Consider the following 19,784-nt stretch of genomic DNA (forward strand, 5'->3'; position numbering starts at 1 on the left):
CTTCTGATATTTGTGTTTAAAATTATCAAACACAAATTCATTGAATAAACAGATCTCCAGGAAAATCACCTGCTATTCCTTTTCTATTCAAAGAGCCTCAGCTTTTCTGTAACTTCTTCAAGTGGGTTCCTCCAAAGTCAAACACAATAGTCTAGAATTTAGTTGACCATCTTGAAGTAGAGAAAGATGATTAATACAGTCTAAGATTGCACTGTCTTTTCAGTGACTGTTGAATCTATTAATCTCAAATTTATTTTTATTGTTAATGACAAGAACTGTGTCACATTTATCTCCATATCTTGCTTGTCATAGGGCTTGTTGGCACATAATAGACACTCTGTCATTAAACTATTCCTTTTATTATCATATCTATGCGGACTTAGCATATCTCTGCGTTGTCATTGATAGTTAAACAAATGGGTCAATTAAATCAGAGTTTTAGGGGTGGAGTCCAGGCATTTTTTTTTTTTTCTTACAGCTCCCCTAGTGATTCTAATGGGCAACCTGGATTAATCACTGATCTAAGTTAGTAATAAAAATACTGAGCACAACACAATTAAGAACATAGCCATGCATCTTATCACTAGAGACCTCCCTATAGGTTGCTGTTGGGCCATTAATCATTACATCTTGTTTACTTAACTATTTCCAGTTTCTATAATGAACTGTCCTTGCCGGCAGCCCAATTTTTGTTTAATTATGTAGTAATATTGCTCTTTGTCTTAATAAGCAGAAAGGCTTTTTTTTTTTTTTTTTTTAAAGACATCTATTATAGTAGTGGTTTAAATTACTTCTACATGTGTGGAAGCAGAAGGATAGAATGAATAACTGAACTTTGAAGATTCCTCCCCAAGTCATATCCCTGTGATTCTTGCAAACCACTTAGTACCACGTGTGATATTTCAAAGATTCTTGTAGACCCAATACCACAAAAACGCCATTGTCCTAAGAAAGACATTTTTGAGGTTAGAAGCACAAGTGAGCTGAACTTCTTTACAATGCTTTGCAGAAAAAGAAATGCTTTTCTAGGTGAGAAAATTAGCTAACAGAATATTTGATTTTTTTCTCCCTTGCACTCTGATATGAAAAATTTAATAAACTGCATGTTGTGCTAAATAATGTGAAAAATCTATATTTATGCGAGTGCCTATCTTCCTTTGGCAAAAGAACTTCTATAGGTTATGTACTGAAAATTATTGTGATGCGTCATTAATTATGAAAAATTATATTAACTCATGTTATTTTCTCATAAGTGGAATTGTCTTCCTCTCATATATTATTTTGTATTTTTTCCAGTTGGGTTTATCAGCCATGTTGTCTTAGACTGTTCTTGCATTGCCGTAAAGAAGTACCTGAGACTGGGTAATTTATAAGAGGATTAATTGGCTTGGTTCTATAAGGCTGTACAGGAAGCACAGCAGCATCTGCTTCTGGGGAGGCTTCAGGAATCCTCCAATCATAGTAGAAGGTGAAGGGGGAACAGGCACATCACATAGTGAAAGTGGGAGCTAGAGAGTGAGTGGGAAGGTGACACACACTTTTAAATGACAAGATCTCACTAGAACTCACTATTGTAAGGACAGTACCAAGGGGGATGGTGCTAAGCCATTCCTGAGAAACCGCCCTCATGATCCAATTACCTCCCACTAGGCCCCACCTCCAACACTGGAGATTACATTTCAATATGAGACTTGGGTGGGGACACGCATCTAAACTATATCGCATGTATTGAGTAATTCTTGCTTATCACTTTGTTAAATGCTCTAGACACTTAAAAACGTATAAGGTCTCAGCCCTTCAGGAGCTCTTGGAATTTTGAGATCATTTCACACACATAAATGAAATAACAGTATAAGACATTACAAAGTTAAGTAATGTTAGCTTATAATAAACATTTTCACTGTATCTGGGTAAGGAAGACAATTTTCTAGGAAGAGATAAATGCATTTCTTAAAGTCGTTCACACTGGTAATAAAGGTCTTTCAAAGAGAGTGAAATAATGGCAAAATACCATGTTTCATTTATGTAGTGTGAAAATGACCTGACTTGGCTTGAAAATTTCCCAATTTGCACTGTACTTTGAATCCCTGTCTGGATTTGGGGAACCATTTGGCTACTCAGAAAGTCATGTGCCAGTCACATTTAAGTAGATCTAAACCTAAACTGACTGAAGAAGATGATGAGCTCACTGAAAAGTACTTCCAGGGTATATTGGAATTGAATGCTTTAAATATGAAAAGCAGTTAATTTTTGTTGTTTCTTTAATTCAAATGTGAATTTTATATAGGCTTATTGAAATCAATAAGGTATTTTGACATTGGAATAGTTTTGCATTTATGTTTTGTCAACTAATAGTTATTACTAAATTCCTGAAACCATTCAGGGCCTACATGGTATTGCCTGTGAAAATGATGCCTATGCGTTTTGGGATGTACATTTTTTAAAAATAAGAATTTCTTTGATCCCTATTCCTTCTCCTTAGCCTGCTATGCTCCTCCTTGCTTCCACATACCTGTGGAATTTCCTCCATGGTTCCTTTGTTTTCCAACTTGATGCTTGATCTGATCTTTTTATTTGCCAGAGCTTAAATTGAAAATGCAGGGAAAAATATCTGATTTTTCACTTATTTTTTTCCCCTTCCAATATACTTTTCTTAAAGGATTGAAAATGAAGTCTAGAAAAATATCTTCAGCTGAGTCAAAAGGGCACATCGTACTTCTAGCCTAAGTCCCGGAGTAAGGCATTTCAGCGTTTCACCTGTGACACTGATTCGACTCCATGGCCTACTGGGGGAATCCAGTACCTCCTAAGGTTCATAGTCTCTAGTGCAGGAATGGGACTCCCTCGGCTTTGTACTAATTTAACTTACATCAGCTTTTGAAAAAGCTGCATGCAACCTTTCCTATATCACAGCAATCTGTGCGTATCAAAACTCTTAGAGCTCTTTAATACTCTGCTTCTTGAAGTGTGGTCCACAGACAGACCAGCATCATTGGCCTCACCTAGAGCTTGTTAGAAATGCAGACTCTTGGCCGGGCGCGGTGGCTCACGCCTGTAATCCCAGCACTTTGGGAGGCCGAGGCGGGAGGATCACGAGGTCAGGAGATCGACACCATCCTGGCTAACATGGTGAAACCCCGTCTCTACTAAAAATACAAAAAATTAGCCAGGCATGGTGGTGGGCGCCTGTAGTCCCAGCTACTTGGGAGGCTGAGGCAGGAGAATGGCATGAACATGGGAGGCAGAGCTTGCAGTGAGCCGAGGTCAAGCCACTGCACTCCAGCCTGGGCAACAGAACGAGAGTCCATCTCAAAAAAAAAAAAAAAAAAAAAAATGCAGACTCTCAGGCCCCACCAGAGAACTACAGGTGTATCACTGCATTTTAACAAAACCCCAAATGATTCATATACATATTTGAGCTTCAGAAGTTCTGAACTGATTCTTTCTTCTTATTTTAGTTAGTAGTGCCTGGAAGATTTTGGCAAAAGCAAAGAGGTGGTGGTGGGGGCAGGACGGGGAAAGTATGTAATTATCAAGCACAGTGCTAGGCACTTTACATGTATTATCTCATTTCATCTTCACAACAACTCTGCATGGTAGGTATTCCCGTGCAAATTTACACGGGGGAAATGAAGGATTGGAGGAATTAAGAGAAAGGTCACTTAGTTGATAAAACATGGAATCACTTTTCAGATTCAGGACTCTGAGCCCTCACTTTTTCCTAAATATCTCTTGGGAAAATTGTGCTCACTCAAGTATTATTTAACTGGATTGTTGTTTCATTGTGGTGAATATGAGTAGATTTTTTGGGAAAAATGTCTTTAAGAAGTTCTTGAAGCTTTTCTGAAACCGGGTTTGTGAGGAAGGTCTTTGTTCTTAACCTGTGTGTGTTAAGTTTAAGGCTTGAGGTGATGTGTCTTGTCATATAAGTAGTTCCTTTCAGTACAGTATGTCTGCCTTCCCTCCTTCCTTGCCTCCTTCCTTCCCTTCTTCCTTCCTAGTGGCAGCTTTTCTATAGTTCTGGAATCAGAAAATTTCCTAGAAACCCAGGGCATGCTGTGGGCCATGGCTCTGGCTCAGCCAAGGCAAGTGCCTTTTGGCCTTTCTGGGTTTCAGTTTCCTTACTGAGGGCAACTCATTTTACAGTACTGGAAATGACAATTGTGGGAAGAGAATACCTAAAGCAGGCTTGATATCTTGTGGAGTTATAACAAGAAATATTAACTATTTGGGGAAAATCAGTTTCTAAAAAAGGGCTCAGGCCACAGACCCCTAGGTTTTGCCTCCTCCAGCCCTTCAAGTCCCTTATCTCATTGATAGCACCCCTGGTGACCCTCAGAGGGAGGGATACAGGGCACAGTCATCTATCTATTCCTGTGACAAGCCTTCTGATTTTGTTCCTCCATACCCTCTGACTTCTCTGGCTTCTTCCTCCTCAAAAACTGACACACTTGCATAAGTGTCTGGATGAACTTTGTTTTCTAACCCTTATGCCAGATGGAGTGAATCAGGAAGAGGAACATGGATGAGGAATGCACTAGGGAAGAGGATTATGAAGGCAGTGAAATGAGATGGTGGAGGAGGTCCAGGAGCTGCAGCTAGAGCCATTCATTCATGGAACAGGGGAAAGGACCTGGTTTGCTTTGTTTCACAGTTTTGTACATTTACAATTATTCCTAGCTGGCCTTCCTAGTGATGCTCTGGTGGATCATTAACTATTAAACAACTAAGTCACACTGTTATTTGACCTGGAGCCTGGTACTTAGAGTTGTTCCCGTAGAAGTGGCTCAGTTGCAAATCAGTTCAGTGACTTAGAGGATCTGGCCTAGTGAGTTTTGATTGGAGACTCACTGTGCATCTTCTCACCGTGCAGCTCTTGCTCCGCTCAGCATCCACCTGGGCTTCTTATTGAATCTCCATGTTGGTTCCTACAGAAGACAAATGCCTATTTTTGTATATGTAATCAGGGAACGTCATTGTCAGTCCCACAAAGCAAATTTATGGTAGTCTTTATTTAACTCAGACTAGCTCAAGCATAACCTCAAATTTGGTGAAAATTCATCAAACCCGTTGTGCATGATATAATCACAAAAATTAAAGAGTGGCACTTTATTCATAGATTATTATTGATAGGTTTTAATGATAGAAGATGCTTTAAAACTCTTCTTTTCCCTGCCCTCCCCTACCTGCCCCATGTAGAGAATTTTCCTTCTGTATTTCCCAGTCTTCTCTCCCTCTCAACACCTCTACTCCCAAACAAAAGCCACTCAGCAAACAAAAAACACAAAGCCAGGTGTTGTGGGTTTGTCTGAATGTAGATTTACTCCCCAGTCCTGGCTGCGAAGGGGCTGGAGACCAGGAAAGGCTAGGACTGTTGCGGGAGAACACCTTCATGAGTGGATCAGGGTCCCAGTTGCTCCAGTACCCCCTGGGCTTGACAGAGAGTGCTCACAATTGCATGTACTTTTTCCATCTGATCCTTAGGGGTTCAGGAGAAAATTGCATAGCTACCCCTGAGGTGGTGTTATTTATGTAGAACTCTAGTATAAGAAGTAGAGTGCTAGGGAGGATTAGACTGTGTATAGTGTGCTATTACAACTCTTTGGTTCTTTGGGCAATTCTTTATGGGTGCTTTTCCTCATTAACTGGACTTTTCTGTTGTGTCTTTCTTATTGTTGTAAACACTGAGGTCTTGAAATTTGGCTTAGTTCCCAGACTACACAGCAGCATGAATATGGTCTAATTTTCAGACCTAATAAACAAAGAAATCCACCTGTACTAAGTTGTCCAAAGAATCCCCTGTAGTTCAGGAAATGGGCTTGAACAAGCCAGCTCCCACCTCAACTCAAAGAAATGCCCACTCTGAACATATAAGATCCCTAAAGCTCAGGCTGAGATGAATTTGTGGACCAAAGCTGAGGCCTGACTCCCTAGATCCCCAGCTGATTGAAAAGGAGGAGGCGTAGATGAGCTCTGGCCCAGCAGAGATAGGAGGCAAACAGATCATTAGCGATGCCCCAGGGAAGTCCCACTGAAACACAATTTTTGCTTTCTTTTATTTTTCTCTTTTGTATGTCTTCTTCTTTTCTCTCTGGAGAAGGCATATACTAGGTCTTTTTCTCTCTCTCTTTCTGTCTGTATTTTCAGTCCTTTTTTAGATCTCACAAAAAGAAAGTAAACATTTTATTGCAACTATTTAAAATGTTATATGCCTCTAAACACCCTGGAGAAAAAAAAATAGTGTGATTAAATTAATCTCAGAGGGAAATTTAATTTGTTCCCCTGATAATTATCCAAAATTAGTTCTTTGTAGATAAATTACTATTCATAGGCCATTTACTAGCTGTAGAACTGTCTTTCAGACACTGGAACACTAAATTAAGGCTAGGGGGTAGAAAAGAGAATAAAGTTTGTGACACTGTCAGACAGATTTGCGTTGTGGGGAGACGGAGGCCTGAAAGCTTTCCTGGCCACTATCTCTGTTCCTAAGGTCTAGATGGAAAATGAGCTCCCTAGACAAGCCCAGCAATATTCTCCCTAGATTGAAAGGACTGGAAGTGACTGCTCCGGCTGATTGAATTAATGTGAGCCCTTCCCTGTGATTTAGTTTAGAGAGGTTCTGTTCTTCACCAGAGTGAAGGATGTCAGATGAGGGCTAGTAAGTCCATTAACCAAAAGGCAGTCTAGAGACTTCCTAGTTTCTGACTTGTTTCTCATGGAACACCATTTGGGACAACACAGGATTGTATAAGACTTGCTTTTATAGGCAACCGTCAAAACTGTTCTAAACCTCAGTTTCCTCATCTGTAAAATGATGCTGAAATAGTCACAGCTCATTGGATTTTTTTGAGGACTGCCTGAGATGATGTACTTACAGTGTTCAGCATAGAACCTGGAGATGGAAGGAGGCAACACCATTATCTGGTGTCACTGTATGACCCAGAGAAGCCATGACATAGAAAGTCATATGTTCCCATTCTGTGCCCAAGTCTTGGTGAAACATGTTCTAAAAGGTGGAGGCACAGATGAGCTCCTTTGTCCATAACAGTGTTTAGTCCACAGTTTTCAAAGGTTTTGAGCATGTTCCTCACTTGTAAAAGTAAATTAAATCTGACTGAATGTGGTGGCTCATACCTGTAATCCCAGTGCTTTGAGAGGCCGAGGCGGGAGGATCTCTTGAGGCCAGGAGTTCGAGATCAGCCTGGGCAACATAGTGAGACCCTGTTTCGATAAAAAATTTTAAAAAAAGAAATTAATCTATATGTGTGTATACATATAGACAATGCATACATTGTACTATTAATATTTATATACGTGTATACACATATATGCATGTGTGTACTATATATTATTTTTACTATAGATAATGTGTATTGTCTTTGCTATAGGTATATATATACACATACACATACACATATATTATCTATAGTAATTAAACATTAGTAACATTAACATTTTTAGTTAAAATATACATGAAGTTCTTTTTTATTTTTGATAGCCCAAAGGATTCTTTTGGGCACCCAGGAAGCGAGCACCCTCTACGGGACACGTATTCCCACTGGTCTCACCAAGTAGGGTAATCTTGATACTGCATTAACCTGGAAAATCAAGCAAGAAGGCTTCCTGAGGGAGTCTTGGCAGGCAAGGTGCTCCTGCTCTATTGTTCATTATTTTTGTCATAGCATTTGATGATCACCTCCTTAAATTGTGTCATCAGTTTACAAGTTTATTGTCTGCTTGTTCCTGCCTCTCTCTCCACAACTAACATACAAACTTACTCAATGAGGGGAGGGTCTTTGCTTAGTCATGTCTATAGCCCTGGCTCAATAACATTATTGCCTGACGTACGGAAGGACTTTTAACAAAAATTAGTTGAATGAATGAATGAGTGTTGGGGGATATGTGCCCTCTGCTCTTTCCTTCCTCATACACGTTTTCTGCTCAAGTCTGGGAGCCCAGACTCAGGAGAACGTTAAGATGATGGTGGTGGTGGTGGTGATGATGAGTGTAGTCATTATTGATTGACACTCTCTGCAAAGCCTCTTCTGTGGTTGAGGCTTCCTCAGCAGAGTTCATAGAAGAGCACTGTTGTCTTTCCATTGCCCCTATCCTGGAAAGCTGTGGACTCTGCACCAGGCAACAGTCAGCTGATACTGAGGAGCCTCCAGGAGTTCTTCCTGGTATCAGTGAGGTACCAGATGTCTAATCTCCAGGTCCCATACAGGCATTCTTCTGAGATCTTTGCATAAACATGGGTGATTCACATATTTTCTGAGTGGTACAAATGCCTTTTGGCTACTTCCTCTTTTATGCCAGTAGTTTGTGGACACAATGCCTTTCTGTTTTTTATTTTATGGCTTAGAGATAATCTCTCCCTTATTAGTCAGGATTATTTCTGTCTCTGGAATCTGGATCGTACCATAAAAATACTGTATCTGCCTCCTTTTGTGGCAAGAAAAGCTAGATGTTTTCCCCTTCAAGCTCTGGAAAGTTACTTTTTATAGTTGTCATGATGTACAAATGTCTCATCAGATGTGGGATGATGATTTGATAGTGAGGAAACTGTGGTACTCATTGCAAAAGCTCCTGGGGCTTGTGGGACTCATAGACGTAGGCAGTGTCCCTGGACAACTACTGAGCTCATTTGGGTTTAAGCCTTCTGGGATGCATTCTTTAAGACAAACATAGAGATACAAGTAAGCTATTATTTAAATAGCTTACTATTTATATGATCTTGCATATATTATGAATGCTCTTACCTAGTGTTTGGTTGGTGGAGAGTCAAAGAAAAACCAACTCAAATTGACTTAGTTTGAGTTGAATGAACAGATCATATAACTGAAAAGTCCAGAGATAGGGCTAGTCTCGGGAGAGGCTTGGTCTAGTTTCTTTCTCTGCATTTCTTGGCCCTGAATTTTTAGTGCAGTTTGTTCTTGGCAGCCTCCCCACTCATAGCCCCAAGTTGCTGTTAGTAATCTGTAGGGCTACTTGTTTCCAGATTGGAATGCAATAGGAAAGAGAAAGCTTACATTATCAGCAAATTTCAGAATTGACGTAGTTTATGTGCCAGTGTCTGAATTCCAAATTGTAATTAGGAGGGTGGGCCGTGTACTTGCCTTAAGCTAATTTGACCCTGGAATTATGGATGAGAGATGAATCTATACAGTTCAAGGGACTAAGGAACTTGGCACATTGTTTAGCTGATGGGGAGAGGAAATAGTCAAATGAATGTTACATATGTCATTAACAGGACTGAATTTAAAGTGCTGAGATTGGTTTTTGGTATATTTGGTAGTAGATGTGTCTCTTACTCTCAAGATACTAGGTTAGCGTCCATTACTGGTTATAATAGCCATTAGTGACATCCATTAATGTGTCTAGCTTTCTGTCTTTTGGACACATGGTGACTCTTTTGACCAATAAATTGTGAGCATTTGGGTTGAAGCATTACATATGAGAGTGGGACTCTTCAGAGCTTCTTTTTCCTCTGGTAATATACCTTGAAGCATTGAAGATGGTGGGTGGTCCATTATGAGTATCTGATGAGCAGACTCATGTTGGGCAAGTAGCATGAGCAATAAATAAACTCTTACTGGGTTAAGCCGTGAAGATTTTGGAGTTATTACTGTAGCATAGCCGGTTATCCTGACTAGTACATTGCATTTATTGATACAGTTGAATTATTTGGGGGTCGCTCACAAAAATGCTATATTTGCATAATTCTTTCAATTTAGCAGAAATGCTTTTACGTCTATGCTCTCATTTCCATGATAGTTCTATAAATATATGAGAAATGTTGTTAGTTCCATTTTGCCAGTGGAAAATTGAGGCAATCTCCCAAATGCTTCAAATGTTTGTTAATATAACAGAGTTTGTTATTTTCTATTTGCTTTGTTTACTTAAGCAATACACTTACTTTGTATGTATAATGAGGATCTCTAGAAAAAATAATACTTCCCATTTTATTAATATTTTATTTGGTAGCCCATCTCTGAAAAATTTGTCATTTTTACTTCATTTTCTTTACTTTATTCCCCACCTTCGCTCCCGCCCCCGCCCCCCACCAAGTAGTAAATGTTGGAAATACAAAGGACTTTGGCCATTGTGCTTGGGTTGAAAGCTAAAGTAAGGGAGTAGTTATGCATACTATTTGTCTGCATTGAGCTTTGTTAGGGGCCAAGAGAATCACTCTTTAGGGGAACTGAAAGAGAATCCAAGGAAGCTGTAAGCATGCATCAGGCAATAGAACAAGGGCTGTGCCTGAAGGGCTTGACTAGAGAAGAAAAGATAAATATACTGAATTTTCTTTGGTAAGAAAGTGGCAGCAGGCTTGAAATGCAGACTGCAAGAGAGAGCAAGGGCAGATTACTCTGAAAGCAGAAGAGGTAACTGCTTTGCAATGAACTGGAGCAGCACAGCGGTGAAGAGCGTAGGCTTGGAGCAGAATGTCTATTACTAGATACAAATCCTGGCTCTACCACCACTTACAAGCTGTATCACCTTGTGTAAGTTACTTAATCTCTCTGAACCTTGGATTTCCCTTCTACAGAATGGAAATAATAGTACCTACTTCATAAGGATGATGTGAGGATAAGATGAGCTATAAAATGTAAAACTCTTAGAACAGCACACATAGTAAGAGCTTGACAAATGTCAATTATTATTACTATTCATGATCATGCCTTCTGCCACCACCCTGATGCAAGCTGTGCATCATCTCTCACCTGGACTAATTCAAAGACCTCCTCATTGCTCTTTTCATATCTGCTCTTGTGTCACCACTGATTTGTTCTCCACTTAGCTAGGGTGATATTTTAAAATAAAAATCTCAACAAGTTACTTCTTTGCCTAAGACGTTTCAGTAATTCCCCCTTCACTTATGATTTTGGTCTTTATTAGTCTTTATAATAAAGACTCTTTTGGTCTTGATAATAAGGACTAAAATCCTTAGTATGTATTCTGAGGAACTACTCCATCTAGCCTGTTTGTGCCGACCTGTGCAGTCCAGCCTCGTAGGCCCTCTTCTAGATCCCCAAGTGTACCACCTTTTGCTCACCTAAGGGCCTTTGCATTAAAATATTTTAGAGAAGCAATGACGTTGCCTTCCAGGTGGAGGGTTCTCTACTGGTGTGACACTTCTCTCCCAACTCCATTACCCACTCTGCCACATATGTGATGAAATCATTGACCGGATGGGCCAATCTTGAAGGAATAATGGGCCTCAGCTCATCTTTGCCCTTCTCCCTCGTGGAAGCACATTTTCCACAGGGAACAGGTGCTTCCTCATGTTCATTTATGGGGAGGCATTTTCCCACTATGTGGGATCATGCCCTGGTCTGGCATCACCTGTGACTGTGAGCCCAAGCCTACTTCATCGTGGAATCTATGAACCTTCCTCCTCACTAACAAGCTAATGCCATGGCCTCTAGTTTGGCTTTTACCGGCACCAAAGAGGCTTCGTGGAGTCTCCTCCTTTTCTTCTGGATTGGGAAGTTTCTAGTCATTCATGGTGGGAAAGTACTTCCGAAAGGATAGTGGTGAAGATCTTTCTGTGCCTTATTATGAAATGAATTGGACTCAGATTGGACTGTAGGCCCATAGCCTATGAAATGACTAAATATTAATGTGCCTGATTTAAGGTCTTACCAATACAGTACTCATATGCTTGGACAGGGCAGTGGAAATGGAAGCGTGTTTTGCTTTTGGTTGAAAAACAAAGAAAAGTAGACTGGCCCAGAGATTTTCCAGGAGGGGGAGCCCTTGTTCCTTGTTCCCATTCAAAGCTGTGAGGGTTTGCATCATCTGTGACTAAGTTACAACAGAACAAAAACAATCATTGCTATATGTCAAGCTAAGCAAATAGGAGAATATTGTCATAATTTCTGTTTGGCATTATTACTTTATCCCACAGAATTAACTCTTTACCTATATGGAACTCAGTTTTGTAGGAGAGTTTCTTTATAATTCCTACCGTGGTTTTGATGGTTATAGACATTGTATATGTCCTTTTGGCAAGATGCTAGGCTAACCTCTATTTTAGTTTTAAGTTAGAAGGAAAATATAAAACAGAATTAGGAATATGACCTCCTTATTTAACTGTATTTTCTCCTTAGCTTTAATCTTCCCCATTCTTTTCTCCAAGTCCTTTCTTTAGAGAAACATATGATTGACAGTACCCACACCCTATTTTGCAGTGTGTTAACTTCTTGAGTAGTTAACGTACTACAATACCATCATTATTAGCTTTCAGAACAGTTTTCAGTACATCAGTGCGCATCAGACCAACTAAGCTGGAAACTCTTCTCTTGACATCTCTTCTTATTTTCCCACAACTTGTAGCACAAAACTGGACACCTTGATTCCTGACAAATGTTGTATTAGTCTGTTTTCATGCTGCTAATAAAGACATACCTGAGACTGGGTAACTTATAAAGAAAAAAGGTTCAATTGATTCACAGTTCAGCATGACTGGGGAGGCCTAAGGAATCTTAGAGTCATGTTGGAAGGGGAAGCAAACACGTCCTTCTTCACATGGAGGCAGCAAGGAGAAGTGCTGAGCGAAAGAGGGGAAAGCCCCTTATAAAACCATCAGATCTCGTGAGAACTCACTCACTATTGTGAGAATAACAGCATCGGGGTAACCACCCTAATGATTCAGTTACCTCCCATCGGGTCCCTCCTATGACATGTGTGGATTATGGGAACTATAATTCAAGATGAGATTTGGGTAGGGACACAGCCAAACCATATCAAATGTTAAAAATGGTCATTTAACAGATGACCGGATTTTAAAAAAACAGATAGGAGTGATGGCTAGGAACCAGGGTAGGTTCACCTAAAACAAGTTACCCCAAACTAACCTAATTCAAAAAATATTATTCTGGGCATGTTGATTCTGAATTTCAGTAATATTTTTCACCCCAAATTTCTCATGTTATTTTTGTGGATAGGATAGAATTAAGCCTCAAAGAATATAGTTATATGACTTTACAAATGGTTAAATGAAACATATTTAATATGTTTTATATAATACCTGAAAAAAGTATTAACATTAATTTGTAGAGAGATCTCTGGTAGTTTGCCATAGCTTTATTGGTTTAATTAAAAAAAATTTTTGGTACATTTAGCCTTTTTAAAAAATGTGTATTTGCCTACAGCTTTAGAAGAATATATAAAAGGCATGTGTTTGAAATTTTCTGATGACACAAAGCTGGGAGGAATATCTAATGCTTTAGATAGTACACTCAAGATTAATTTTTTTTTCATTAGGCTGGTGTAATAGGAAATATGAAAGATGTTATACAGAAATATTTTAAAAACCAACTATAAATGTATAGGAAGGGAAACATGATTTAATAGTGATTTATGTAGCAAAGATCTAGGAATTTTTGTTGATTAAAACTTAATATGAAGACATAGTGAGACACAATTGCCAGAATGCCAATGAAATCTTTGGACATGTCAATATAATAGTTCAGAACACAGAACATCAAAGTCCTTACTATATATAGACTTGTTGAGGCTGCTCTGCAGTTGTGTTTGGTTCTGGGCATCATGTTGTAAGAGAGATGCAGAGAAGCTGGGATGGATCCAGAAGAGCCTGACTGGGAAGAAATGCCTGTAAAATAAATCATGGAGAATAGTTGAAAGGTTTGGGAATGTCCAAGTCAGCATAAGTATTTATGGGAGTCCTATGAGTGGTTTTCAAGTATTTGAAGGTTATCAACATAGAAAGGCCTTAGACTTGGTCTAGGTGACCCCAGGAATGGAATTTGCTATGTGGCAATAAGACACGTCTCAAAAGAAGACATACATGTGGCCAACAAATATATGAAAAAATGCTAAATATCACTAATCATTAAAGAAATGCAAATCAAAACCACAATGAGATACTATCTCACACCAGTCAGAATGGCCATTATTAAAAAGTAAATAAAATAAAATAAAATAACAGATGTTGGTGAGGTTGCAGAGAAAAAGGAATGCTTATACACTGTTGATAGGAGTGTAAATAAGTTCAGCCATTATGGAAAATAGTGTGGCGATTCCTCAAAGAACCTAAAACAGAACTAGTATTTGACCCAGCAATCCAATTACTGGGTATACACCCAATGGAAAATAAATCGTTCTACCAGAAAGACACATGCACTTGTATGTTCATTACAGCACTATTTACAATAGCAAAGACATGGAGTCAACCTAGATGCCCATCAATGGTGGACTGGATAAAGAAAACGTGGTACCTATACACCATGCAATACTACACAGGCATAAAAAAAGAATGAAACATGTCTTTTGCAGCAGCGTGGGTGTGGCTGGAGGCCATTATCTGAAGTGAATTAACACAGGATCACAAAACCAAAGACTGCAAGTTCTCACTTATGAGTGGGGTTAAACAATGGGTACTCATGGACGTATACGGTAGCAATAGACACTGGGGATTACTAGAGTGAGGAGAGTGGAAGGGTGGGAGTAATGGTTGAAAAACTACCTACTGGATACTGATGCTTGTTACCAGGGAGAGTGGATGTCCCAGCTCTTGTCTAACTTTGGAAGAAAGATTTCAACCAAGAGACAGTAGGAAGACAGTGAAAAATGTTATTGAAAAGAAATATAGTGTAAAGAGCTTATTGTAGGAAAAAATGGGTACACCTCAAAGGAGGAGTGGGATGATCCTGTGCGAAAACAGTTCCAAAGGTTCTGCGCAGGAAGCTTTATCATGTTGGACTTTTTCTGCAAATTACTGCCCCTGTCTCAAGTCTCCACCTTTCTCCTTTGCCTCATTTTTCCCGCTCCTGCCTTAACTCCTCACCTAGGCTTGTGGGACCCTCCCTTACTGTTGGTTAATGTGCATGTATGGGCTGGTGATCAATACAAATCCTGTCTGATGGTGGCCCTGCTCATTGCTATCATCCTAGAAAGGTTGTATAGTGGTCAAATCTATACCTGTTGGGCCCGCATATCTCTTTGGAATTTCCTTATCTGTCCTAATTTGTACTTGTGGTGCCAGGTTTCTCTTGGTAATGTCCCTTTGCCCGTCTTTTTCCTTTTTTTTTTTTTTTTTTGGAGGAGTCTTGCTCCATCACCCAGGCTGGAGTGCAGTGGTGCAATCCCGGCTCACTGTGACCTCTGCCTCCTGGGTTCAAGTGATTCTCCTGCCTCAGCCTCCTGAGTAGCTGGGACTACAGGCGTACACCACCATGCCTGGCTAATTTTTGTATTTTTATCATGTTGGCCATTCTGGTCTCGAACTCCTGACCTCAGGTGATCCACCCACCTCTGCCTCCCAAAATGCTGGGATTACAGGTGTGAGCCATTGTGCCTGGCCCCCTTTGCCCTTCTTATTAGCATGTAGCTAACGACATTCTGACATTTTAACTGCAGAATGAATGATTATTGGAGTGTCTTAAGAGGCATTCTGTGGTGTTTCTTTCTGTATGGCTACCTCCTCTCTCTCCTACCCACATACGATTAAGTGCTCCCAACCCCCACAAGCATTAGAGATGGCATTAATTTGCAAATTTTGGGTGGTCCCTCAGGTGTGAGCCTTCCCAGAGATTTCCTTTCCCAGGAGCTCCCCTCCTGTTCATGTCTAGCCCTCTACCCACTCTAACATGCTCTTTACCTGGTGACAGGATCATTCATACACCAAACCTCAGTGACACATAGTTCTCTCATGTGACAATCCTGCACACATGCCCCTGAACCTAAAATAAAATTGGAAAAAAAATAGTTGTTAAAATTAAAAAAAGAAGTTACAGGGAGGCAGATTTGAATTTCTCATAATAAGGACCATTCTAGCAATTCCCATTCTGAAATGGGGACAGGCTGCCTTGTGAGGCAGTCAGTTTCCCATCACAGGAGACCTTCTAAGAAAGACCTAGGAGCCCCTTGTCAGAGGTATCTAAAGGGGTCATGCTTTGGGAAGGTGGACCAGATGATTTCTGAAGTTCCCTCCTGCCTTGCAAGCCCCAACAGGAAGGAACTCAGTACCTGCATACAGTAGGTACTCAAGCAATGACTGCCAAATAGTTGAGTGCCTGACTCAAAAATCTCAGGGGTAGACTTTTGCATTTGATACATATTTTGTCACAGGTGAGTTTATGGCATGGACCAGTAATTTCACCTAGTATCAGGAGCATATCATCTTGGGGAAAATGAAGGCTTTGAGTCATACAGAGTTGAAATTTCCTAGATAACTGGCTTATCTTTCTTACTCTGGCTCAGGCTTGTAGGTTTTAGAGCTGTTTCTGATAATGAGCAATGCCTTGCCCCAAACTAACATGATGGTATTTCTTTTTCAGGATAATCGTATCCACACATCGAAATATAATATTCTCACCTTCTTGCCAATTAATTTATTTGAACAGTTCCAAAGAGTGGCAAATGCCTATTTTCTTTGCCTTCTGATTTTACAGGTAATATTTAGGTTGTATTTCTTTATTATCTGTTTGTTTGAAGTATTCATATACTTTTAAAAAGTAGGTCAATTTACTTAGCTAAATGTTCGTGATTAGATAAAATCATCCTTTATCAGATTTTTAATCTTGTTGTTGCTGTTTCTCTTCACAAACGTGGGAGGGGTAGGAATGGTTAAAAAGTAGTACATTCATCATTTTAAACACTGAGGTCACTTTAAAACACAGCCTTGCACTTTATTTGAACCAAACCAGAGCCTAATAATTACTGTTCATAGCCTCCCTCCTTTCTTTATCTCCCTCTCACATCTACAGGGTGGGGATTGCCAGAATTGAGGCAAAGAGTCTTAGCTGACTAAGACTGAGTAAGTTGTGGAGCTTAATTTTGCACATTTAATTTTCATTTAAGAACAGTGACATATTTTTAATATATGTAAAGTAAGTGATGATGCTATATGTTATTTCGCTGTAGGTTGACTACTTTTACAGTTTTGAATGGTTAATTGGTAGTTAATAACCTTTGCTTTTTCTCCTGTCTGACTAAAATTTGCCCTTAAATGAAATTTCAACTTTTATGGATATTTTGGGAAGGAAAAAATATAAATCAAAGAAACTACATATATACTATACACATACATACTGTACACACACATAAATAGTTCATGTTAGCCAGTTATTTACCTAGTATTTATGTTAGCGTACTTTAACCAGATCAAACTGGTAGGTCGAGAATGGCTAAGAAGTAAGAAGATGGATTAGATTAATAGATTTGAGTACTGTTTTCTCTTTAATTGAATATCTATTTAAAAATCTTTATGTTTTGAGTGACAGAAATCTTAGTTTAAGCAAAAGACGAATATATTCATGGGTATCTCATTTCAAGTATTACTGGATTCATGGGCACAGTTTCATCAGGATGTGGCTTCTCTTCTCTGTTTTTTTTTTTTTTTTTTAACACATTGACCTTTCTTAGGTAGGCCCTTTCTACTTGGTGGCCCTGACAGCTTCCTAGTTCCAACTCAAGTCAGAGCGATAGAGAGAGCAGGGAGGGGAGGGGGAAGCGGAGAGAGAGAGAGAGAGAACGAATGAGGGAATTACTTTTTCTGTTGCTCCAGCAAAAGTCTTGAGATTAGTTCTGACTGGAGCTATATCTTCATTCCTAAACCTGTTACTGTGGCTCAAGAGTTTGATTCAGTAATTGGCTTAACCAAGATCATATGCCAAACCCTGGATCCATGGTAGAATCAGTTTCCTAAAATTATGTGGACAGAAAGTGAGGGGATATGATGTTTCCCTAAGAAATAGGAGTATATTTGAGAAGAACTGGGTGCTGATCCGGAAAACAAAAGCCAACAATGAATAAACACCTTACTATTTATTGAAGAAAGCTTAGAGTCCAAGATTTCTCCTCCCACCTCTCCCCATGAAATCGTTTTTGGTTTCTTCAAGTAACACTTCACACCATTCCAGAATTTTGAATTCATTTCTCTAATGGCTTTCTCATTTGTGGCCAAAGGCTCTTCTTCATAGAATTTTATATATAGAAGGGAACTTTGGGATGGTTCAGTCTAACCTCTCCTTTCTTTATTGATGAAGAACTTAGACCCAGAGAGATTAGGTGGTAAGGCTTTCACTGTGAGTTGATGATGAACTAGGACTAGAATTTAGCTTTTCTGACACCAAGCTCAATATTTTTACTGCTACATCAGAGGCTTTTGAGTTTTTTTTTTTAAAGTCTTATGTAGAAGCTACTGTATAAAAATGGATTTAGAGTTGTTTTGATGGGGCCTGATCTTTAGCCACTGACCATCTCTACCCCATCCTTTCCTGCCTGATGACCCTGAAGCAGCTCCAAAATGAATCCCATTTGAAACCACTTGTCTAAGAGATTTATGTCACTGTGTCTCTCTTATGTGGGTGGCTTTGGATGTATAGGCACAAGGGAATAGGCCTTGGAGTCCAAGAGACCTAGTTTCAAATTTTAACAGTATGTGATCTTGGCCCAGTTGCATGATCTCTTAGATTCTTCATTTATAAAATGGGGACATGATACCCAGGTCTGCAACATTTCCTGACTCCTGGTCACCATTCATAATGTAGTATTCTGTGTTGTGTACTGGGGGTGCTATTTATGTGGAATACAAACCTTCTGGGATTATACAAAAGCAATGCTAGTAAGAATCTAACTCAGTGAACTTTTCCGAGGATTAAATGACATAATAAATGGAAAGTACCTGGCACAGTGTCTGGTGCAAGGCAGATGTTCAAATAATCTCTCTGGGAATTGGTAAAAAGAGTAGTTAGTAAAATTATTAAAAGTTGAGATGAAAAGCTGAAAAAGATGGGTGAAATTTAACATATTGGAGAAGGTGATCATCTGTGAAAGATTTTAAGAAGCTTCTTCCCTTGCTATAAAAATTTCAGTTTTCGGTTAGGTAGTTTGAAAACAAGTTCAATAATACTTCTACTTTATGTGTCTTATAACCAAATACAAACACTTAAATTATTGAAAGTCAATCTTCATTTGTAAAAATAAGTCAATATAACCCCATTAATTTCTGCTAAGTCTTATAAAATTAAATGACACAATTTGGAAGATATATTTTCTAACTTTAAAAGCCCTAAACTATTTGGAATGTTTGTTTCAGCTAATTCCAGAAATCTCCTCCTTGACCTGGTTTACCACCATTGTGCCTTTGGTCTTGGTGATAACTATGACAGCTGTCAAAGATGCCACAGATGACTATGTGAGTATTTGCTCTTGAGCATTCTTGAGGTCTCAATTTCAGTTATGGCTTCTCAGAAATAGATAATGAAGATACATTTGAAATTTTGAATGAAGTTATTTTGGTCAATATCGTATAAAGCTATTTTGCTATTTGTTTGATGATTAATACAGGTACCATAGAACCAGAGCCTGTTTAAAAGCAAGAGGGTTTCAATAACTAGATTCACTTTCTTCTTTTATAGATGAGAAAACTAAAGCCTAGAAAGAGCTAATGATTTGCTAATAATATGACCAATTTGTGGAAGAGCAGAATTAGAAATCAACCTGCATTCACTCAGTGAAGTGTTACTTATTCTTTATCACGTCTTTGTTTAAATTGTGAGAGTTGGTAAATATTAGGTATTCTCATACATGCTTGTCGTTACATTAGAAGTTACAAAGTCAAATATAGTTGACCCTTGAATGATGTGGGGGTTAGGGACACCAATTCCCTGTGCAGTCAAAAATTCGTGTATAACTTTTGACTCCCTCAAAATCTTTACTAATAGCCTATTTGTTGGCCAGAAGCCTTACCAATAACATAAACAGTTGATTAACACATATTTTGTATATTTATTATGCACTGTATTCTTACAATA

The 19,784-nt window shown here is 39.0% G+C and overlaps 1 protein-coding gene across 4 annotated transcripts in view; it reads left to right on the forward strand.

The window, feature by feature from the left end:
* LOC116273273 (probable phospholipid-transporting ATPase IM) overlaps window positions 1-19,784 on the forward strand; it is a 152,842-nt gene that overhangs the window by 50,891 nt on the left and 82,167 nt on the right. For 3 of the 4 annotated variants that reach the window (XM_031662243.1, XM_031662244.1, XM_031662245.1), the window contains 2 exons: window positions 16,305-16,418; window positions 19,067-19,165. In XM_031662243.1, coding sequence (XP_031518103.1) covers window positions 16,305-16,418; window positions 19,067-19,165 — 213 coding nt within the window. The remainder of the gene's footprint in view (window positions 1-16,304; window positions 16,419-19,066; window positions 19,166-19,784) is intronic. The other variant, XM_031662246.1, reaches the window with a different exon arrangement.

Source organism: Papio anubis, unplaced genomic scaffold, assembly GCF_008728515.1.
Source record: "Papio anubis isolate 15944 unplaced genomic scaffold, Panubis1.0 scaffold50, whole genome shotgun sequence".
Lineage (NCBI taxonomy): Eukaryota > Metazoa > Chordata > Mammalia > Primates > Cercopithecidae > Papio > Papio anubis.